At 51.4% G+C, this 24,011-nt stretch overlaps 1 protein-coding gene and 1 long non-coding RNA gene across 9 annotated transcripts in view; both read right to left on the minus strand.

Annotated features, from left to right (window-relative positions):
* Positions 1 to 446: 446 nt before the first annotated feature.
* On the minus strand, positions 447 to 3,999 carry LOC118971788 (uncharacterized). The gene is made up of 3 exons (XR_005060452.2): positions 3,731 to 3,999; positions 3,329 to 3,457; positions 447 to 685 (listed from the first exon to the last, which is right to left on the minus strand). It is a non-coding gene; the product is annotated as an uncharacterized lncRNA (long non-coding RNA).
* A 3,466-nt stretch (positions 4,000 to 7,465) lies between these two features.
* Positions 7,466 to 24,011, minus strand: part of CSGALNACT1 (chondroitin sulfate N-acetylgalactosaminyltransferase 1) — a 366,108-nt gene continuing 349,562 nt past the window's right edge. For 7 of the 8 annotated variants that reach the window (XM_037015017.2, XM_073218782.1, XM_073218783.1 and 4 more), the window contains 4 exons: positions 19,437 to 19,615; positions 18,336 to 18,430; positions 11,678 to 11,759; positions 7,466 to 9,101 (listed from right to left, as the gene is read on the minus strand). In XM_037015017.2, the coding sequence (XP_036870912.1) occupies positions 8,812 to 9,101; positions 11,678 to 11,759; positions 18,336 to 18,430; positions 19,437 to 19,615 (646 nt within the window). In that variant the 3' untranslated portion in view covers positions 7,466 to 8,811. Of the gene's footprint in view, positions 9,102 to 11,677; positions 11,760 to 12,472; positions 13,196 to 18,335; positions 18,431 to 19,436; positions 19,616 to 24,011 lie in introns of those variants that run through there. The other variant, XM_073218784.1, reaches the window with a different exon arrangement.

The following is a 24,011-nucleotide window of genomic DNA, read 5'->3' on the forward strand; positions in this document are numbered from 1 at the left end:
AGAGCACAGCGCTGGGCGTCGGAGACTTCTACTCCGTCCCCATCTCTGCCCATCCCTGCTCTGCGAATCGGACAGGTTCCTTTACCTCTCTGAACCTCAGGTTTCATTTCTAATTTTAAAAAAGGCATCTTTTATATTGAGATATAATTGACATTTAACACAATTAGTTTCAGGTGTACAACATAATGATTCAGTATTTGTATATGCTGCAAGAATGATCAGCACAATGAGTCTAGTTACCATCCGTCACCATAAAAGTTACAAAAAAAGTTTTTCTTATGAGATTAAGATTTACTCTCAGCAACTTCCAAATACGTAATACAGTGTTACTGACTATAGTCACCATGCTATACATCTGCATGACTCATTTATTTTGTAACTGGACATTTGTACCTCTTGATCCCCTTCACCCAATCCGCCCACCCCAGAAATCCCTTCCCCTTGGGTGCCCACCTGTCTGTTCTCTGTATTCATGAGTTTTGTTGATTTGTTTTTATGTACCACATATATGTGAAGTACTATGGTATTTGTCTTTCTCTGTCCAGCTTGTTTAGCGTAATACCCTCTAGGTCCATCCATCTTGTCACAAATGGCAAGATTTCATTCAATGGCTGAGTTGTGTCCATTGCATATATCTTCTTTATCCATTCTTTGTCCACATCTTCTTTATCCACTCATCTAATGGCTTAAATAATTCAGAAATGAGTTAAAACAAAATGGGGTGGAAAAGGCCTGAATTCTCATCCTAGCTCTGCTCTCAAACTCCTGGCACTAGTTAGACACTTCCACTGATAGACATTTCCATTGCTTCCATATCTTGGCTATTGTAAATAATGCTTCAATGAACGGGGGATGGGGGTGCAGATATCTTTTTGAATTAGTGTTTTGTTTTCTTCAGATAAATACCCAGAAGTAAAATTGCTGGATCGTATGATAGTTCTATTTTTTATTTTAAGAAGGTATTTGAACTAGGTGATCTTTATTATTTTCATCAAGCTCTGAAATCTTAAGGTTCTGGAATAAACAGAAAAGTACACTCTTGTCACTAATCATAATGAAGACATAAGGTCCCAGCATCATCCTCTGCCTAAAATAACCCTGGAGGAAATAGAATCACATCCACATATAACTACACTAAGTGACATCCTACTGGAGGAACATTTAGAAAACAGGAAATAACCTGACCTATTTAACCTGTATTATAACGGGAGCAGACTGGAGTTCTGTGCTGTTTTATCCTGTTGTTGTTGCTATTCAGAGGAATAAACCATCCAGTGTTTGATGACATGACGACAAGCAGTAATACTTGAAATTCTTGGGAGGGAGAATGGCTTAAATAATTCAGAAATGAGTTAAAACAAAATGGGGTGGAAAAGGCCTGAATTCTCATCCTAGCTCTGCTTTCACACTCCTGACACTAGTTATGGCCTAAGGCAAGGATGTCCAAACCCTGGCCCTGGTCCTCTAAGCAAGCCCAGATCCCTGACCTGCCCATCTGTGGTCCGTTGGTCTGGCATGCTGCCCTCCGGTAACCACCCAAGTTCTAATCTCAGGCACTCTGGCCTGCCTATCTCTTTGGGCCTGTGTGCAAATGCCACCCTCTGCTCACAGTGACGCTTCTCTCCTTCGACTCCCTCAGTAAGTCTGCAGTCTTGTCTTATAGTCATCCCAGACATTCTGGCTGCCACCTCCCTCCTGCCAGACCTTCACAGACCCATCAATCCCCTCAGGTAACCTGAAGGCCCCTGGTTCTGGTCTCCAGCCCCACCAGCTACAGTGGGATGCCCAAGGAAGTTACTTTGTCCCTCAGAGTCACCAGCAGTGCTGAGCAATATCAACTATTAGTAGGCTCAAACCTTATACCAAGAAGAGGGAAAACATGGGATAGTTAAGAAAAAGATCAAAGAGAAAGAAGGAAAATTGAAAATGAGACATGGACAGGTCACTTAAAATATCTCAGGGCATTTACAAAACCAAAAACCCCTATCTGGGCTGACACTATAGAATTAACCATCCCTTTAAGTGTAAAGCAATGGCATATGCTAATATGGCATAAAATCTAATTTTAGATAAAGAAAAAAATTCATTTTTTTCTTTTACAATTTTTACAATTTTATAATTTTTATGATGTTATAATTTTATAATTTTTACAATCGCTGCTTCCTGTAGACACAGCTTTCTTCACATGCTAGAGTCCAAACATGTTGTGGGCTTCAAACATATATGCCCTGGGAGTCCTGCCATTTGGTGCACAGAAGACACAAGAAATGATGCATAGAGTGCACGGCGGTTTTTCCAGCAGGGCCCTCTGCTTTCATTTTTATCAAATGCATTCATTTCCATCTGCATTGCAAGGATGTTTTTTTAGAACCTAAGTTTTCTACAATTACATCTTTAAATAATACTTCTGTTTGTGCGCCCCCACCCCACTCAGGAAGAGTTATAAATCTTAGATTTCTTTGCCTTCCATTTTTATAATTTTATCCTCATTGTTTTCATCTCTCCATCCTTTTCTGTTGTTTTCGGAGAGCTTCTCATGGCTTTCCTGTCCACATCACATTAAATTTTCTGCAGTGTTAATTCTGCTCCTACTGCCTGCAATGTGGATTTCAGTACTTCTATTTCCAGTTTACATGCTGTGCTTCCTTATCAAGGAATCCTTCCTATGCAAGGATCTTTAGACTTCCTACTGCCGCCCCAGATTGAGAACTGTCAGGACGCTTAAATGATAAAAGTGCCCTCTTATTATTGTGTAGTAAAAACACATTATTTGCACTCCACAGATCCCTTATCAACTCAGCTTATATAACCAGTGGGCTCTGTATCCTAATGGCCTATTTTCTAGAGTCTCTAGGATGAATTTCAAGGGGGAAACTTTTAAAGAGTAAGGGATGAAAGGATGGATCACACAATACACTAGCCAGTTGTCTCGCAGAGGAACAGCTCGCTTAGCTTGGATTTGAATGGCATAGGGAATGCGTTCTCTGATGTCTGGCTTTGACAGCCCCCAACTTAACAGTGGGCAGTCTTTACCTCCAAATTAGTCATTAACAAACTGGTCTGGCTGCCCTGGGATTCCTGATCACAGATGCCCAAGTACTTGCCTCCCTTTTTGACCAGACTTACTACAAACCCAGGTCCTTGTCTCTGCCCCGTCTCCTGAAAAGGTCAGGCAGTACCAGCAACACTACGCCTGACTTCGGGAGGCCAAGCCCCGCCCCCTCCCCAGTGTAGATGTTCCCTCATGAAGTCTCCCTGCAACGGAGCCAGCGTCGGGGACCCGTCACCGTGCTGCCCCTCAGCAGGCAGACCGAGGCAAGCCCCTTACCTTTGCAGCTGCTCTTGGAGGTGTGGCAGGGCTCCAATCAGGCCCCCACCAGGCACCCCCATCTGCCGGCCCCACTTGCTCGGCCGTCATGTTCCGTCATGTTCGCATGGCTCTGTTGGAGACCCAGGACTAGAAAGACGAACAAGCTAAGTAGGTATGTTTTTCCTCTGGCTTTTTTAAAATTTAACTTGAGGGGTTTTGTGTTTTAAATTTTTATGCATTTATTTTTACATTTTTATTTTTCTTAAACTTTTCAAATGGGGTTCACCATCCTAGCAGGCCAGGTAGTATTTATTTTAGTTCCTTAAACACTGGAGAGGGGGGTGTTCTGGTCGTGGGCTGGTCGTGGGCTGGAAGCTGGGGAGACCTGCGGAGGCAGATGGAATTGCCAGCAGTACTCACCTCCTTTCCGGCTGAAGTGTCTGACTCTCAGGATGACCAGGAGTCCAGTTCACCGGGCGACCCTCCAGGGAACCACCTGCAGCAGGCAAGCCATCTGCACAGGCAGCTGCCAGGCTGAGGGCGCTGGGTGCTGGGGCAGTGGCCTCCCTGAGCTCTGGGTGGTGCGAGCTGGACGCAGCCCTGAGGCGGCACGGGCTTCTCCCCCGCAGAAGGGCGGGAAGGTCAGCATAGCCAGCGGCTGCAGGAGACTCTGTCTGCAGGGCGGGCTCCAGGATCTGCGGTGCAGAGGCCTTTAGAGAGGCCCCTCTGCTGACCAAGGGAAAGACAACCCCCACCCACCAGCACAGGCCCCACCGTTTCTGTCAACAGCGAAGCACGGAGTCCTGCCAGGAGAAGCAGCTTTGAATTCAGGTAGGAAGCTGATCAGAGCGAGGATCACACAGAGCTGCCCGTTACTGGACGGGTTTGGAAGGGAAACACGCCCATCCTTCTGAGGGACACAAAGGGCTTTCTCTCTGATCAGCACTCTTCAGGAACAATGTCAAAGCTTTTGCAAAAAGCAAGTATTCCCCGCTGCCCTCCCCTCCTCCTCTAGGCGGTCTTTAGGTCCCAGGACTTGGGGGCCTGCGGAGGGTGGTTTCTGAGGCCTGAACCCGCTGACAACCAGCAGCCAGAGGCACGGGCAACTGGCTCCGCGTCCTGGGTGTCCGTGTTAGCAGGCTCCCGCTCACCGTCAGGGGTGGCGCTCAGGTGCGGCGGGGGAGCAGGAAACCAGGGGAAACTGCCCACAAGAGGATAGGCTCCGGACTCACCCCAGGCCAAAGCCAGGCACCTGCCAGCCCCGCCAGTCCCCCACCCACCAGGCCTCTGGGCCAGGATGTGGGGCTTGGAGCCCGCCGCCAGCTGGCTGGGTCTCAGGGCCAGGTCCCGACCACTCCCAAGCCTCAGCTTTTCTGTACCTGGAAAATAGAAGTTAACAATGTTGTCTTAGCAGGCTCACCCTGTGCACATTACGTGCCTGGCTCTGCCTTTACTTCAACGACCTCTAATGCTTCTCTACTGCCTAGGGGACCATCAACTCCAAATTACTGAGCATGCCATTTGAGGGAGAAATTACCCATTATATCTTCCACTCCCGGCAACCTTTCTCCAGCTTTACTGAAACTGTGTTCAGAATGACAGAAATAAAGGACAACAGTGCACACGACAGGTTCCTCTCTCATGTGTGACCAGGCACAGCCTCTGCTCGCACCCAAGAGTTGCTGGGCATGCCCGGATGCAGAGAGACCCTGAGACTGCAGATCTGGTATTAACAGTGGGACCCAGCCACCTGCCACGCGCCTCCACAGCCTCAGGACTCACACTTACAACATTTCATCTCCACAGCAGTCACCTGACAGGGATGTGCTCACATGCATCACCCCGATGAGGAAATGGGGATGGGGTGCCTAGCAACTGCATTAAGGTCACATAGGCTGCACATTAAAGAACTGGAATTTCAACCCTGGCAGCTGTCTGGGGAAGCCATTAATACCATGTAAACTACTGTGTGTACCTCAATATAAAAATGTTTTTTAAAAATAAGGTAGACCAACATATACTGACGTGCTAAGCTATTCAATATGTTTTGTTAGGAGATAAAAGTATGTGCAAAACAATTTAAAATATAACTGCTGCACTGAACCGAGCCCAGGTGAGAGAAAATTAGATAAAATGGGATGATTTTCTCTGAAACAAAGTGCACTGAAATCAGATTCTGGTTAGCTCTTCTTTTCAGCGTTGGTATTCAGTGTATTATTTCCTAACTTGGTTCAGGCAGAACCTTAAAAATAGGTGTGACATCTTTTACCTGATAAAGATCCCGCCGCCTGTCTCATCACTGGTGTGTGGAGGCAGGTTGGCCACATGAGTGCAGAAGAGGGGCTAGAAAGTAGACAATTGGTGGGAAAGGGTGCACAGTCAGGTGTGGGGGGCTGGCAGCAGGGGTGTGCTGGAGAGCAGCCTTTTGGGCCTGGGAGGCCTGGCGGGTGGCCTCTGCCAGGCACCCGCTTCCTGGTGTAACGGCTCCCACTGTGCCTGACTCCAAGCGTGGGAAGAGGTGTGGACGAGCGGCTCCCACACCCACACTGCTGCTTGGAGGGCTCAGGCCTAGTGCAGTAGAGACCCCTGCTCCTGTGCGGGGACTCGGCCAGTGACCAGGCAGCTTATACGCAGTGACACGGAGGGAGGCGACAAGGGGGACAGTGAGGCAAGCCTGAGCCTCTGGCTCCTGTGGTGCATCTCTCCTATGGATGCGTGTGCCCACCTCCAAGGACAGGCCTAGTGGCCCTTCCTTTGTGGCTACAGTTGGATTGCGAGCTCCTCTGATGGTTCCCGTGGGGCCTCTGCCAGCCCGGCCGTTGTCCGCGTCTCGGTGGGGAGGGGGCAGGTCCTGTGAGGCCCCTGCTGAAGCCCCACTGTGATGGCATTTGGAGGTGGGCCTCTGGAAGGCAAGCAGGTGGTGAGGGTGGCGCCTGAGATGGGATGCGGGTCCCTTTAAGAGCAGGAGGACAGCTGGCCCCCTGTTGGCTCTTGGCCACATGGGGCTGCACGGAGAAGGGTCCTGATCAGACACCGGATCGGCAGCCCCTTGACCTTGGATTCCCAGCCCCCACAACCTTGAGAAACCACTTGCGGTTTAAGCCACCCAGTCCGTGGCATTTTTGGTACAGCCGCCCAGACTCATGTGCCCTCATAGACAAGCTAAGACAGAGGGTTACTGACTATGCTTTAAAAAGAGAGAAGACATTTAATATTGTGCTGTTTCCTCTTCTCTTCTGCTACCTTCAGCAACTTTTAAAACCCATTCATAGCCATTGTCTCGGCCTGTGTGATACACAGTTTAAACAAGCAGAACTGCAGAGAGCAGGACACCCAGGTGCAGCCGAGTCCCCGGCCAAGGCACCTGTGCCCCACAGCCAGTGTGATGAGCAGCACATCCTCCCAGCACCGGGGGAACACAGCAGGACAGGAGTGTGCGGTGCGCCCCACTGAGTCCTCAGGGCCACAGGAGAGACGGCAGATGCGCGCCTGAATCAGTGTCACCATCATACGTGGAAACAGGACACACGATGAGTCAAAAGGGGCCTTGGACATAATGTCTCAATTTCTTCTCATTAAAAAGGACAAATAAAATGTATTAACAGCTAGGTTTTTCCTTACTCTTTTCTCTAGATCAGTGGTTCTCCAACCAGGGGTGGTTTTGCCCCAGGGGACATTGGGCGCTGACCACAGAGACTGTGGCTGTCACCCTCGGTGAGGGGCGCTCCTGGCGCCAATGGGCAGGGGCCAGGGATGCTGGCAAACACCCTCCAGCACGGGGGACACACAGGACAGCGCCTGCAACTGTCGAGAGTGCCTAGGCTGGGAAACCCAGGGCTGTGCACAGGAAGCTGTTTTCCAAAAACTAAAGCCATGATCTTCTTGCTCCAAAAAGAAATCATACCCACAAATCATGTTTTATTAGTTGTCCAGTGCCACCTTCCAGTCATATCCTGTGTTTTAATTGAATTTTATGAACTACCAGTACAAATCAATACAATGTATGTTTTTTTTATACACCGATGGCTTGAATGTTCTTGAAGCTTTTGAACAATATGTAGACTGTGGACACATAGAGGGCAAGGAATCAGAGGTAACAACTAGCTTGTGCATCTGGTGCTGGCTAATGAATAATTTTCACATGAATGAAACCACTCAATGTTAACTGTATTTTTTTTTAATAGTTAGAAACTGTAATAAAATGCAATTTTCAAAAGCATCTTGGTGACTGAATAGAACTGCTTAATTTAAAAAATAATTAAGTTACTTCCCCCTAGATTGGGGCCATGTAGCAAAATCTACCCATCTGACTCTGGCAGGTGAAAGGATCTTTGACAGAATACATTTCTTCTGCATTTCTTCCTATGAAAGCCAGAAGCCAGGAAGAGCACCTCCTTTGGAAAGAGACTGTTTGGTTCGCACAGTACACTTTGGTTTATTGAGACAGGTAAGAAAGTGGTCCCATTTCTCCTGAGGAGAAAATGTGTTTTTCTGAGTTGTGAATAAATCAAGATATCACTAGTCTGAACAAGTTTCCTTTCCTCTTAAGGTAAAAAATATATCTTTATTTTCTCCAGTGTTCAGCTGCTCCTTTTGGGAAATACTCTTCAGATGAATTCTTTCTAAGTCCTGGTCTATCAGGAGCCCTACCCAGTGCCTCCCCAGTATTTGACACATGTCCTTGGATATGGGTATCAATCTGATGCTCCTAACTGGAAGTTCTTACAATACATCTAAAACTGTCTTCCTAAAAAATATAAAGATGTATACTAACTTGTGCTCTCTTAGTAAGGCTTGCAAATTGGTAATTAAATAAGCAGAATATAACTCGTAAGCAAAAAGAAAAAGTGCATTTTTAAATGAAATTAACAAACGGAGATGGTCAAAACTATAACCAAGAAGTTGAGCAGATTATTTTTGGTTAATCTTGGGGAAAAATGCCACAATAGGTTTTTTGTCTTTTTTAATCCATTTGGTTTTGCTTAATACACTCAGAAGTTTCGGGATGAATTTATCTTTGAATTTCACATGGTCTCCTTGCCTGCCTTCTGATATTTTCGAATCCTTAGACACTAGAGCTCTACTGAATAATCATTCACGTGGGGAACAATGTGCTTGCCTCTCATTCTAATGAACTTTTTACAAAATCAGTCTTAATTCATGAATATTTCAGTGGGCATAGAAAAGAACAGATCTCACTTGCTATAAACACAATCAAAACCTCCCGCCATTAGGCTTCTAATCTCACAATCATTCTGCCTTTGTTGGGCATGGCACGGGCTCTGCATCTGGGTTCCTCTGCAGGCAAAGGGTGAGATTTTATTCCTGTTACAAAGCCAAATAGGCAGAAAGAAACTGGAGGCTTCCCCTCATCTCTTTGACTGATCCGTTAGATTCTTGTTTCACCCTCCACAGGCCTCTTGTCCCTGTTTGCAGACACTCCTTCAGGAATTGCAAAAGCTAAAAAAATAGAATGTCTCCCCAGTGCTACCCCTGGGAGTTCATGTTTTCTTGCTACCCGTCTTCTGTCTCTGTTTGCGCAGGTGAGCCTCTATCTCGGGCCTGAAGACCAGCATGCCCAGCTGCCCGTGGGATGCCTCATTCATGGCTTTGGACTGCATGCACATCTTGTACTGCTCGGGCGCCAGCTCGTCCACACAGTGCTTCTCGTGCCACAAGTGGAAGAGGCCCCGCACGGGTGTCCGCACCACCACCAGGTTGCTGTGCAGGTACTTGCGATAAAGGTGCACGTCCTCCCCACCCCAACCTTTGATGTCCAAGTCAAACCCACCTGCGGGAGAGAGAGCACACGCGGGGTCGGGCTGGCAGGGAGAGAGCCCACACGGGGTTGGGCTGGCGGGGAGAGAGCACACGCGGGGCCGGGCTGGTGGGGAGAGAGCACACGCAGGGTCAGGCTGGCAGGCGCCACTGGGCCTCCTCTGCTTTCCTGGCCTGCACAAGCTCCAGAGAAGGGACATCTGCGGAGAGGGTCTCACTGCCCTGCACGTGACCATATGTCCCTCCAGGTCAAGAACTCAGAGCCCCCGCACAGGGAAGCACCCTGGCAGCCGGCACCCACCTGAGGGACAAGGCTGTACCCAGCATTCCCGGCGGCTGCCCGCTTCTGGAGCCGGGGGCAGCACTAACAGAGAGCCCCAGCCTTGGACGAAGAGCCAAAGCGGCCCAACTTTTTGACGTGCCACCTCTGAATGCAAACTCTTGTGCATCTGTGTGAGTGTGGACCCCACCTGTCATTCTGGCAGCACGAGAGCACTGGGAACCCGGAATGAAAAACTCAAGAGCCCACAAAAGCGCTCATCCTTCCCCAGACTGACGTGCTCCAGAGAGGCTGTGTGTGTGGCCCCGGCTGGTGAGCGAGTCGTGGTAGAGGGATGGCCTCACAGGCAGCCCTGAAGTCCCACTCGGACCCTTGCCTCACTTCCTGGCGGACTGCCCCACAGAGTGAGGGGTGCTCCGCAAAGCCTCAACCGTGTGAGCCGAGAGGCCCCCTGTCTGTCCTTTCGCTAAAGCCCACTGCGACCCAAATGGAACCAAAGGGGCTTCTTTTGATCGTGTTCTTTGTGTGCTTAGGAGGTTCATTCCACAAGAAACAGTGAGGTGGCTCTCAGCCACGGCTCTCAGTCACTGTGTAGCCCTCTGTCCCCTTCAGCCCCCAAGCTGTGAGGCTCTGACCATGGCTGTCGCCGGAACCACGGAGGGGCTGCGCTCAGGGAGAACCACGCCCAGCCCTGTGGCCCCTCGGTGGAGAGGAGGCAAAGGAAGGTGGGTGTGTGTGAGTCAAGGGCCTGGAATTTATGTCTTGGTTCTCATACAAGCTGCCACTTTACCTCTCCTGGGTTTGGGTCTCTTTACCCTGAAATGAAGCAGGTGTCAGAATCAAACAAGACCATAATGTAAGGGGCTTGTCTTGCTCATCTGTAACTGATATATCATCACAGGCAGCATTACAAGTTATCAAATAGAAGATGCACAAGGAAGACGCTTGCCAATTGAGGCCACGCTGCAAAGAATGAGCAGGGTTCAGATGTGGCCCAAAGGTCAGAGGTCATGGAAGGGTTTGCTGAGGTGCGCCCTTCCCAGCCTGCCATGCTCGCATTTTTCAGTTACAGCCATGCCCCACCTTTAGGAAAATCCGATATGATATAAACCCAAATTTGATGAGCATACATCATGCTCAAATAATCTTATCTTCTATGTAGAAATACAGAGTTCTCAAAATGGAAATCTCTTTCAGAAACTTTTAAAAATATGCCACTTCAGGAAATTTGATTTGTACATAATCAGTAAGGAATATTTCTTGGAAAAATTAAAAAACACCTGGGGTTCGCTGCTGGGTGTCTAAGAACAGCCCCTACACAGAGACCAAAGTCCCGGGTGCTCTGCTGCTTCTTAGAGGACTTGACTTCAAGGTTTTTATTTGTTCCTTTTGAACCCAGTAATTTCCGTAAGGGTTCTGCAGTCCCTGTAGTCGACCTCACTTCTGAACAAAAACCTGGGGCCGCTCAGATCCACTCACTGACCTTAAGAGAAGCTTTAGGCCCCAGGCCGGGGGAGTAGACGATAAAGGGGCAAGAGGAGCGGGCTCCGGGAGCCTGGGGAACCTGGGAGGGGCACCTCCATGCTGGGGGAGTGCAGGGGCTCCCCAACGCCATCCCAACTTGGGGTCCACCCTGAGCCCAAGATAAGGTTTCCGAACGGCTCACCCACACCTTGGTCACATATAAGCCACAACTCCATGTCCTCCTGAGGCACATGGGTGGGGCTCACTCCAGGCAGGTGGGGCGGCACATCCATGGGGACATTCTATGCTCATCCTATGTCCCTCGGAGCCCGTGTGTGTGCATGCATGTGTGTGTGTGTGTGTGCGTGTGTGTGTGCATGTGTGCATGCATGTGTGCTGATGGTAACTATACACTCAGCCAGAGCTTGAAGTGACACCCAGAATATTCAAGGTTCAGCAGAGAGAAATTTGGATCTTTTTTGATATGTCATTTTCCAAAATTCCCCACCTTGCCCTTATTTTTTAACGGACTCCCAACTGTGGAGGCCAGTATGTTCTACAGGAGAGGCAGCAGGATGGAGGCCCTGGGGAACTTGCCTCAGCTGCCTCTGTGCAGAAAAATTACCTTCTCCTGAGTGTGCCTCATTCGGGGAGACAGCGATGACAGGCGAAGGAGCCCCACACTCCCAGGGCCCCTCTCAGTCCTGCCTCCATGCCCACAGGAGGGGCGCCTTCTCAGGGATGCTTCCAGCCGCTGCCCAGAACCCAGCCCGCCTGGCCCGGGCCCCTCACTGGCCTCAGGTGGCAGCAGAGAGGCGGACCTGCCACCAGCCTGGGTGCCTTACCTACGTTGATGAAGTCAGACCGATACTGACATGTCATCCCAAACCCAAAGTCTCTCCAGAATCCAGTTTCCTTCTTTATGACCTGCAGGGAAAGTGCCATCATTGGAGGGGGAAGGACAGAGCGGATGTAGAACAACAGAGCATCTACCGCAGCGTGTGAGCTGTTCGCCACCCAGTGGGGGCCTGGGCCACCCACACCCGCAGCCCGGGGGCTGGCAGGCGGACCTGAGGCCCCCCGGACGGCCAGCCACACTGGACACTCGCTGGCCCCGAGATGAAGCCTGGGATTTTGGAATCTCTGACTGGAACGTTTCTAGGATGTAGGCATGAAACACACACACACACACATACATACTCTCACACTCACTCTCAACGCTTAAAAACAAACCAGAAGAGCAAGATTTTGAGCAGGGCCATGGAAAAGCCACCTACATGTCTCTCCCCACACCAGAGCCAGGAGAACTGGAGGCCACGGCCTCTCACCCTGAGCCGAGCAGGGAGCCAGCAGAGGGCTCTGGAAGTTGAGAAGAAGGGCAGAGAACAACTCGGAATTCGGCCGCTGGCACAGTGCACACGCAGGACTCCCGGGGGACCCTCGGCTAACTTGCCTGCCAGGGAGCAGGGTGCTCGGTGTCCAGGCTCCTAGGACAGGCTGCGCCCATTCAGCTCCAGACTGTCCCACAGCCAAACGGCTCCCCAGCACGTGCAGTGGTGCCAGGCTGCAGGGCCGCCGAGGGGCCATCCAGGCCGCGACTGTCTTTAGACAGCGAGGCCTGGCTTCGCCTGGGCTCTTCCTCTGCAGGTAAATCTCCATTGTGTTTGCTGAAGCAGCAAGACTTTTTAAACACATCTGTTTACGTATATTTTGGCTGAGATAATGCCGGGATGGTTCTGAGACCTTACTAGTTCTTTGTCATGATTCATTCTTGTAGTTAACATGGGGCAGAGACGACAGGAAGCCCCCCCCACCCCCCAGGGAAATGGAGCCACCAGGCCCCGCCCATGAGGATCCCTGCCTCATCCATCCATCCGGGTGCCTGGCTCTGCTCCCCGCGGATTAGCCACTGTGTGTGTGGCGGAGTGGGTGGGGGGGACGGGACGGGTTGTAGGGGGGAGCGGGGCGAAGCAGCGTCTTGTCCTAACCTGACCGCTGGCTGGTGTCTTTGCCCCAGGCAGGTCCTTTGCTTCTTCCAGCCTCTATTTCCTTCCCCCTGAAGGAGGAGGTAGAGCCTAAGCACCCCTAAAGGCTCTTCTTGCTCTAACACCCAAACACTTCCCCTCCCTCTGCTATTCCACCTTCCCCAGCTTTGATCTCCACCAGAGGTAAAATACATTCGACAGATGGCTTGCAGAGGGGTGGATAAACTTACAAATTCTTTTACTCTGTAACTTAGGACACCATCTTGTTCTCATTACACCCTACACAGGATGCCTCCTGCACTGCCATTAGCCTGCATCAGGGCTGCCCATGGAAAATCCTTTGGCCCGTGTGCCCCCGGCAGATGCTCTCCAGTGCTTCTGCAGAAGAAAGGCCTGTTATAGAGTGTCTCCCACGGGACAAGACAATGTCATTGGTATTAACTGGAAAGAATTTGCAGGGCAGGAAAAATCTCCACTGAGTCATTTCTTAAAAATGGTTTCTGTTTCCTCCCCATCATGCCTGGTGCACAGTTTGATGCCCTTCCCACCAGCCAGGACATGGGTCCTTCTAAGCTTCCAGATAAAAATGGAGTCAAAGAGAAGTGCCAGGACCCAAGCTTCAGATATTTGGCTGAGGTCTTTACAGACTCTCAAAGAGTAAGCCCCACAGAGGAAAAACAATGGGCCAGGAACTCAGACAGAAGGACGACAGGGATTGCAGGAGGGAGACACCCCAGGCCCCATGCTGAGCAGACGCTGAGCCCAGCAAGGCTGAACAAGGTGAAGAGTGACCCTCAGCTAGGGACGGCGTGACAGAGAAGGCCTGACTGATGAGCTCGGGAATGCACTATATAAATGCTTAGTGACACTGGCTTTAATGTTGGCTGGCCACAAAAGGCCGCTGTGTGAGGAGCTCATTGAAATTCAGGCCTTGGTGAGGACTGCCCACCATCTGGTTGGCCCACAGCGCGCAGTGTCGGTGAGATGCACACACCCCACCTGGAGTGGTGCCCGCAGTGAGCGGCCTAGCTTAGGGAGCATGCTCAGGTGCTCAGGGCTCAGACCACAGTCTGCTCCTGTGAAGGCCCCGCAGTGGTTCTCACCGCATCCTCCCTGACGCACTTAGAATAAAATCCACGAGGATGCCACCAGCCTGCCTCACCCATCTCGTGTCCCTTTCCAGGCCCTTCCATTCTGCCCTTGAATGCACCATGGTCACAGGCTGCACGGGCTTACTGCCTGGCCACCCTCTCCCTGCTCACCACTGGGCTCGTCCCAATGTCACTGGCTCAGAGTGGTCATCCGAACCCTCCCAGTGAGTGTCACCCCCACCAAGGTCACTCTCTATACTGTCACCTGGCTTATTTTCTCTGGCACACCATGGCTCTCTGAAATTTGCCTGTGATGTACCTGTGTCTGCTGACCATCCCCATAGGTAAACATAAGCTCAGAGCCATGGTCATGCTCACAGTTGTGTCCGCAGCACCCAGGCCACTGTCCCGCACACAGCAGATACTCAATAAACACTTCCCCACTGGGTGGGTGAGCAGCGGTCCCAGGGCAGAGGCGGCTACATGCCCGTGGAGACAGATGTGGCTCAGTCGGGAGTTCTTGTTGACTAGTTCAGCAAAGGCCGAGGAATTCCAATGGGAAAACTCAGAATCGTGTGGCTCTGGACCACCTTCCTGGGGTCTAAGCAGAGGGCTTTGCCCCAGACATAAGGAGCCGCACGGCTGTGTGCAAACATTCAAGCACACACACACTAGCGATGTCCACTATCGCAGAGGAGGGGACCCGAAGACAAAGATTACATCCAAAAGAAAAACATCCCCTCCTTTTCTGAGCTGCACTAATCTGCTTCCAGTGACAGCCTCATTTTAAAGACTGCCTTCCAAGGGCCAGCGCCTCTCAGCTCTCCGCAGCTCCCTGTATCTCCTATATGGTCTCCGCAGAGACTGGAGAGAACTCACCAGAAAGGACCGTTGTCAAGCCTGCTCTCCACAGGAACCTGCAGAACCACAGCTCCATGGGTGAGTCACTCGGCAGGGGGAGTATTTTTCTATTAGGCCCAAAACACAAATAGGAGCCTCTCCCCAGAGATGTGGGAAGGAGGCCGCCCTGCAGCTGCGCCTGTCCGGGTGGTGGTGCTGATTTGGATGGCTACCCGTGCAACAACCTGGGCCCTTCAATAAAGGGACTAACATACTCATGCAGAGTATTTTTCCTCTACATCAGAGGGCGTCTCCCAAGAGGCGAAGCTTTGTGTGAACAGTCTCACAGTCGGCAGAAAGTCCAGTGGCAGGCTGCCCAAGCAGGCCCCAGGCCCCACCTGCAGAAGGCTTTGTGCTCTGCAGCTGCCATCCTGAAATTCCTCATAGTTTTTGACCAAAGGCCCTGCATTTTCACTGTGTGCTGGGCCATGCTGATTATGCAGCCAGTCCTGCCCGCGAGCAGCAGACACCCTGAGCTTCAGAGGCTTCTGTGGCTGGGCAGGGTGCCCCGCGCCCCACACTGTCTGGGCCCTGAGGGTGCAGCGGTCACACCACACAGGACTCAGGGGCAGCAGGGAGCATGCATTCCTTGTGGCGTGGACGTAGAGTGACTTGCCCAGGATCACTGAGGCCTAGACCAACACCAAAAGTCCTGTGACAACACCTGTTGCTTAAAAAAAATATTCTGGAGCCGCAGCTTCCAAAGAAGTGGTTTAGGAATAGACCTCGAATGCCAACTCCTCCAAGATGGACACTAATCCACATTTTTCTACAAGTCTTTTATCAGCATCTGCATTTGAAAAAATGAAGTATCTCCTGAAGGGTGTCATGCTGGACAAAGACCCCCCGTCCAGGCTCCCTCTGTTCTAGGAATCTGTACTCTTGAGCCAGATCCCATGCCCTCCTGGAAGCCCTCTGAGGCCAAGCAGTGTGCCCCTGCCTCCAGGCCCCATCACGTGGGGTAGCACCTGAGTCCGACTCTGCCACTTAGTCTGAGCAAGTAACGCAGGGGTCTAAGCTTCCAGTTCCTCACCTGTGCACCGAGCACAGCTGTCCTCACCCAGAACCACACGAGGGCGGCACAGGGCTGGCTCACAAAAGGCTGCCCAGGTGGCATCTGGCAGGATTGCATTTCATACCCTGGGAGCGCCTGCTTCTTGAATAAAGAAAAGCAGACTGAAAGGATAGTGTGCCCAGTCAGCAATTTCTAGAAATTTAAGCTGAAATGCAGGTCAGTGGTCAAGTACCTTTGGAGAGGGGTGACCACAGGCTGCGGAGAATGGGAGCCAGTACCTACTGGCATGTGAACAGGTGGTACAAAGGAACCAGATTTAGATGGCTTCCATTCTGCTGAAGCTCTCATCTAGATCCTAAGCAAGTCTGTTCCTACCGTACCAGGGCAAGGACACCCCGCTCCGGCCTGAGTTCTGCTGCCAGCTGGCGGTGTGATCTTGGGCAGGTCCGTGAGAAGGAAGTGAGAGAGTGGAATGGTCTCGCGGATCACTTCTGAGTACATGAAACTGCTCAGGCATTCTGCCTCCCCCTCTAACTCCCAGTCAGGTCTCTGTAGGCAGCACGTGCTCAAGAGAGAATCTCAGCAATAGCTCTCCTTTCCAGAGGGGGAGCCCTTCGTCTCAGAGACAACGGCTGTGCTTCTCTGGACTAAACTAAACACCAAAGCCTGAAATGGCAGACATAGGTGCTCTAGGAAAAGTCTAAGGTAGAAGCGAATGTCAAAGGGTACAGGATAGTCTGAGACTCTAGCCATGGACACAGCATCTGAACTCTGTTTCTGGCTGGGCCACGAATTCTGAGGATCTGAGGAACTGGCTTAGCTGTGCCCTCCCTCTAGCTTCTCTTTGTACCTGCTTCCCTGCAGGAATGGTAATAAAAGCACAAAACTTTTAAGGTGTGAAAAGAATTCTTTGCAAGCAAATAAGATCTTTATGAGTTTAAAGTCAAAATATTAATCACATTGAGTATCAAATGGGAATCAGTACTTAATTTAAAATCAAAGGAACTTTTATTGTGATGGGTTGAAAGAAAATAAATCCTGTATCCCATTCCCCCTGAAGCTTAGAACTATTACAGAAAGGGAATGAGATGTTTTCCTGTCTCAACAGGGGCAATATTGCCCCAAAATAGATAAACATTAGTTCTTTTGAAGGGAAAATCTCTTACTGTGTTTATGTATAAAGCAGATATATACATACAATGCATGAATAGTTTATTCAGCAGCCCTGTGGGATTAGGATTTCACTGGGGGAGGAGAGACCATGTCATTACTGTGCCGTACGGTTTGGCCCAGAGTGACACCAGGCAAGGACATGGTTGAGGAGCAAGCCTTGTCCGACCTGAGGGGACACGCTGAAACTTTCCAGCAAAGGTCATTACATCAGTTGCCAGAGGGTCCCTGTAGGCAGGCACAGATGGGGCTGAAGAGAACACGTTTTGCTACTTTGGGAAGCTTCCATACAGAATCGGTCTTTCAAAAGAGTTTCATAGACCACGTTTTCAAGGTAAATCATGTTACTCTGAGAGTGCACAGAAGCAGGAGAGACTTGTCCTTTCACATCTTCCTGTTTACACAGAGATTTCCCTTCTCCACCCTGAGAGGTTCTTGATGGGGAGAAACACAGCTCTGCTAACCAGGAGACAGAGCTACCCACAGCAGTGAGAACAGACAGCCCTGCGGTCAGATGCCCCTCGGAGCTACAACACAGCGCGGGACAGACTCAAGAGATCTCTGTGCAGGGAAAGATCACAGCCCAACTTGGGGTGACAACAGCGACGGGAAACTTGGTCTTGGGTATGTGCTCATGTGTGGTGCAGAGACCCCCCTTCCGGCTGCACCTCATCCTCCCACTGCCGGCACTGCTTCTCTGCTGGATGGACTAGGGGCCACCACTCCCAACAGGGCCCTCCCAGCTCACAGAGATCCTTGGTGGCTGTGTGGTCCACTACCCATCACTTCCGCAGCCATGATACTGCTTTGAAAGCCACCTCACCGGTGACACGTCTGAGGCTAACACCCACCCCATGACACCACGTTGTCAGGGATGGCGGCATGACGGATGGACACTGGGAGTGGCCCCTGCTGCCCATGGACCCACTTGCTGCGTGCCCTGGGGCGAGCCGCCCACTGCCACCTCGGTTTCCATCTGTCCAATGGGAGCATAAATCTCACCTTTCTTATCTTATAGGATTTTGTAATAATAAAGAAAAAATGTGCTGTTCCCACAATGCAATAATACTAGTTTCCAAAACCCACAGAAGGAAACTATGACGGTGTGAAATTACCTTTCTCTAAGGCACTGTTCCTGTTTATTTTTCACCTTTAAATATTGCAAAAACTTTTCATCAACAAGACGCTGGAAGCAAAGGCCAGAACGTCTGTCTGCCAAACTTAAAAATTACCACGGGAATCAGTCCACAGATTCCCACTCACCTTTACTCATGGTCAGGTGCCCCTGGTAATGAAAGACATGAAACAGCCACAGAAAGGCTCCTGCGGGGTGATTACTCACCAGCTGTTGTTCCAAGGGAGGGACCGCATCCTGGTGGCCGTATATTATACCTGGATTGTACTGGCTGAAAAGGACTGGGTAAAACACCTTCTTCCCTGCAAACCAGAAAACAAACACTTGCTTAAGTGACAGATAGAACTGTTGTGGCTGTTCATTTATAGTCAGCCCCCATGAAATAAACCAGATATTTGTACCACTCTTCCTCTTCCCATCACTCAACGCCAAAACAGATCTGAGACATTCTGCATAGGGTAGACGAGATAGACTGATCCTCAGATGCCTCTGATCTCCTGGGATTACTCAAAATATCGACGGTGGGTGGCCCTTGCGCTAGTGGAGTGGGTGTGAGAGAGACACCTGGTGTCCCCGCCCTACTGTGCAGGAGAGCACGGTAGGAAAATGGCGGACTCGGATTTAGAAGACTCGGATTTAGAAGACCCGGACTGTCTCGGACCCAGCTCTCCTGCAGATGAGCTCTGTGGGCCAGGCAAGCCCCTAAAGTTCCCAGAACCTCAGCTCCCTTTTGTGTTGGCTCCTGGGGCAGTCTGAAGGGTCGCTAGATGGGCCGGAGTGAGCTCGGGCATCAGGAGCAGTTGGGGAGCCCAGAGCAGGAGCTCTTTACCAATTTACACAGAAGAGTTTTGATATTTTAACAACTCCCATGTCTGTTCCAGCATTTACCAGCTGAATACCAGCTTTGCCTACAAAAGTAATTTTCACATTGCGGGTTCTCTCTGCTCAGAGCCGTCCCCCCAGGACTGCCCCCAGCTACTCCCTTCCCGTCAGCTTCGGGCAGCTTCTCCAGATCCACGCTCTCTCCTGTGCATGTTCACTAACACTAACTTCCTGGCTGAAAATGGAAAACATTCTATGAACACAAACTCGGGACAAAGAGTCCCAGAATTATGCTGGCTGACAGGCCCACACTGTGACATCAAAGGAGAAATCATACCAGATGGTTTCCTTTTCTTTGTCACTGGTGGTAAAATAAGGGAGACTTAGAAGCAGGATGTCAGAGTCAACTGTGAAGAGAACAGTGTCTGAACGTGAGAAGCCAGACAGCAGAGGGACAGGACACAAGCCAACCGCACACGCCCCTACCTGGCTGGGTGTTCAGCCTGCACGTGTTCAGGAATTCGGAGGTGAAGTAGATGTCTACATCACAGAAGAAGAGAAGGACGTTGCTTCCCTTCCAGAAGCGGGCTCCGACATCGAGCCCCTTTCCCCGAGAAAACTCCCCGTTCAGCTGGATGAAGGTGAAGTTCCTGAAGTTGGCAGCCCTAGAAGGGACAGAGGACACGGTCAATTGCGGGCCCACACTTCCAGGCCGGCAGCAGCCCGTGGGAAATCCGGATCAGACCGGGCCCACCTGTTCCTCCCCATGTTTCTCTTGTAGCCCTGAGGGCACTGGGGCGACCCCGGCAGCTAGAGAATGCCCCAGGCTCACTGAAACTCGGCGGGATTAAAGGTGCCAAGACCACTTTGAGAAGTTTTGACACCAACTTTTTAAAATGTCCCCATGTTGAATACTGTACTGTCATGGCTGGTGAACATTCTCTGTGATGCAGCCGATGTGAGCCTGGGAAGGCCAGGTCAGCAGAGGCCAGAAAGACCTCCATGCCTCCTGAGCCTCCTGGGTGAAACCCCTGCACCAAAGAAGGGAGCTGACACTGGAATGGCCTCATCTAACGCCCTTCCGTCGCACCCGGCTCCAGGGCTCGGGCCCGACGGACCTGGTGTGCGTCTGTCCCCAGACAAGTTAAACCTAGAGGCCGTCCCCACCCGAAACAGGAGAGCACGGTAGGAAAATGGCGGACTCGGATTTAGAAGACTCGGATTTAGAAGACCCGGACTGTCTCGGACCCAGCTCTCCTGCAGATGAGCTCTGTGGGCCAGGCAAGCCCCTAAAGTTCCCAGAACCTCAGCTCCCGACTCTGTGAGGTGGGAGTACCACCACCCTCCTTAACAATCTCACGATTATTACACATAAACACTGCAGCGTAGAAAAGCGCTATTAAGCATCAGCTATGGCCACTACTAGCACAGGCGCAGACTCCCAGACCAGTGGTAGGGAAACTGGGGTATTTCCTCATTTGGCTGTTCTTTCCCAGGAACACAGAACCTTCCAAAATGGGCCATGTCTTGAGCAGAAGTCCCAGGACTTCATTTAGCGCCTAGTCAGACACGGCCTGTCATCTATCAGACAGAACTAGAGAACCACTTTTCATCCTATTCTAGCTCCTATTTCTTCTCCCGCAGTGGCCTGGCATTTGGAAAATGCCCATTTCCTGCCAGCACTGCCCTGCTCTCACACCTGAGCCCTCCCCACTCCCCACCCTCGCTCCCTTTCCCAGCTTCTCTCTAAGCTCAATGTAGTCAAACCAGGTGCAGAAACCCATTTCCATTTTTAAAGTCTGTATTCCAAGTAACGGTCTCGGGTAAAGGTACACACGAACACAGAGTGCTAAGCTTTCAAGTGCCAAGGTGTGCTTGCATCTGGTAACTTAATCAGTGCAGCCGGTTCTGCTGCCCCTTCCTTGATTCATCTTCTTCCTTCAGATCTAGAAGGTAGCTTGGTTGTATATCTTGGGAATCTGTGGGCCCAACCTCGTCTGAGTCCGATGCCAGACATGCCTTCAATCTAGACCAAGGCAGGGAGCCTGGGGACTGGAAGAGCACTGTGTCTGAGTCAGGACACCCGGATCCAGGGCAGGGAACTGTGCCGGGCCCCTGGGGGTGCTCAGCAGAGTTTGTGAATAAACGCACGACTAGATGAATGAGTCTTGGCCTGCTCTGTCTCTAATTTACTTGGGACAAGTCACTTCACCTCTGTTTCCTCACTGCGAAGTCTGCCAGGCGCGGAGCCCCAAGGCTCCCTGACCTCGCCCATGCCGCTCCCCTGGGCTGCTGCTCAGTTTAGTACCGCTCCACCGTCGCCGGGGTTCCCCTCCTTCGAAAGTTCACCCGGACTCTTTGGTGGGTAGGTGCCCAGTGCACGTTTCCTGTGAGCAGCCCTGAAGTCACGCTCCAGCGCCTGCCCAGCACTCGGTGTGACCCGCACCCAGGACAGCGTCATGGCCCCGGCCCAGAGACGTCCCGCGGAGTGCGGCCTTGCGGCCATGTTCACATCCCCTGGAGGTTTCTACAGTCCAGCTCCTGGGAGGCGGGCCCAATCCACTTCTCCCTGCCCTGTTTGGTCGGTTTCCGGAGCATTCTCCTGGGGGACACCTGGGTTGTCACCTGCTCGTCTAAGGGGCTCTCCAGCTACACCTCACAGGATCCATCCCCTGTCATGTGCCCGTCTTTCTCTCAAAGCCAGTGGGTCTCAGTTCATTTCCCAAGGTCCGTACTCTGTGGGACCCTCCATGACTGCGGGATCTCTGTTAGTCATATGCAGACCTTCCTCATGCTAGCTGCATCTGACTCCTATGCAGGTGCCTCCTCCCAGTAGTTCTCCAGGGTCTATCATTAGATAGTTCCAATATAAAAATGCTTTCTATTTGAACAACAGCAAGCAGCTTTCACCAAGGGAAGAGGAATGTAGTTCCTTAATATGCAGCATTAAAAGAACTGCCAGATTTTCCTCCTGGAACAGCTACTGTCCATTTGTGCAGATGTACCAAATATTTACAAAATTTAAGTCATGTTGAACACTTAAATAAGAGTATAAAGCATCATTAGAGATGAGGTAACACTGTTAAAGTATGACAAGCCTGTTGGTGATTAATCATTGAGTGGATGGTAGAGAGACAGCTGAGTGCTATAGATCTGGAGGGGGAGGGCGGCAATGCGGTGGAGGCACTTGCTCAGTGCACCGGTCAGTCAAGGTTGTTCAGTCCCAGAGTCCCCCAGACCTGGTAGAGCTGTAGCAGGGGAGGGGCAGGGGCTGGCTTACCTCTCAGTCATGGGCACACAGGTGGAGAGAACACTGAGCCTAGTGCTTGAGATGAACTTAATTTGAAATAACTTTTCTTAAAAAGTCTTAAAACATCAACTTCTAGACTTCAGTGTGTTCCCCTAGAGAAAGAGAATTCAGGAAAACTGATGCAGGGGGCCCTCCAGATGGCCTAATGCAAATGGTGATCTGCTTCCTTCTCTTCACACAACCTCTCTTCAAGATGAGGCGGTCGTGGTACATGTGTGGCACTACCCAACCTGAATATGCAGTGTCCGCAGGCCACACAGTGAGCTGCAGGACATGGCACCTGCTCTGTACCCCCATGGTCCACACAGCAGCCCCTCCACCGCCCGGGGCCAGTGCATATGTGGCACCAGCAGCCTCTGCCTCCCATACCCCTGCACCCGCAGAGACCACCCCCCAGCTCTGCCTGGCTTCCCCACACACCCTGACCAGCCTGGGCAGCAGGAGACAAATGTCGTCACTGCTAGCCTGGCAGCATGCATATGTGACAGCGCTGCACGGAGGGCTCATCAGGGAGCTGGCAGGAGCGTGCAGAGGCAGGGTGGGGACGGTCATCGCCGGCCTCGGAAGCACCGTCAGCCAATCATGGGCACTGAAAAGGCCCAGGGTGAACTCTCCCATCCACCTCGGTCCCCAGTGTGGCTGCCAGGTCACTCACTGCTCAGCTGAGTCGTCTGCAGATGGACAGAGGTCCCCATCCCCCCTCCTGACCCCTCCACCCCAGCCCGTCCCATGAGCAGCCAGGATATGGAAGAATTCCTCCTCTCTCTTGCCATCAGGAAGGGCCTCTGATAATTAGCAAGTGTTCTTTGCTAAGACAGACGACTGAGCTGAAAACACGAGAAAAAGAATTGGAACTTCATTCCCCTCTTTTCCAGAACAGACAGAGAAATATACTGCCAGAGGGAAACCCTCTTCTCATCGCAAACTCAGCGGCACCAGCCCCAGAACACAGGATGCAACACGATGAGGAGAACTTGGCTTCTGCAAGATAGCCAGCCCCTTTCCTCAAGACACCCCATACCTTCCTTCAGAAACACTGCTCGTCAGGCAAGGGGCCTGCTCTCTAGGCCAGAATACCTCCCGCTCAACAGCGCACGAAGCAGGATATTCAGAGGCAGCAAAGTCACACACAGGCAAGGACACGTTTCAATGCAAAGCACTGATTTGCCCCAGCGGCGTCTGGCAGTTGGGTTGGGAATGTGCACAACAGCCACAAGGCTACAACCCCAAAATGCAGACCATAGAGGTTCACAGGCAGGGACCCCATTTTGGCCTCTGTCCATAACCACCCCCTTGACAGTGACCAGCCAGAAGATGGTTGCTGATGGCATGCACATGGCTGGGGCCTCTTCTTTCTGCTCAGTGGTCCCCCCTGGACCACTTCCTCCATCTGCTGCAGTGAAAATCCCCCTCACTCTTCATGGCCCATGTCAAGCCCATGCCACAGCATTCACGCCACGGTGCAAACTGAAGTGCCCTCTCCAGGCTCCAGGGTGCTGCCCAGTCTTGCCTCTCTTGTCCTAAGCCTGGTGCTTCCCTGTTGCCTTGGCTTGGACACATATGCACTTGCCAACCTAGCAGGCTCTACGCCCTCGGGGGGCTGCCTATCCATCTTCAGAGATGGTCTGGCCTGTGCAGTAAGCAGCACCCGGGGGGTCTGTGCAGGCTTGGGGGGCCAGGGAAGCAGAGAAGCAGAGGCTGCTGGTGCCACACATGCTCTGACCCCATGGTGGGGAGGGTCTGCTGTGTGG

The sequence above is a fragment of the Manis javanica genome, chromosome 12, assembly GCF_040802235.1.
Source record: "Manis javanica isolate MJ-LG chromosome 12, MJ_LKY, whole genome shotgun sequence".
Taxonomy (NCBI): Eukaryota; Metazoa; Chordata; class Mammalia; order Pholidota; family Manidae; genus Manis; species Manis javanica.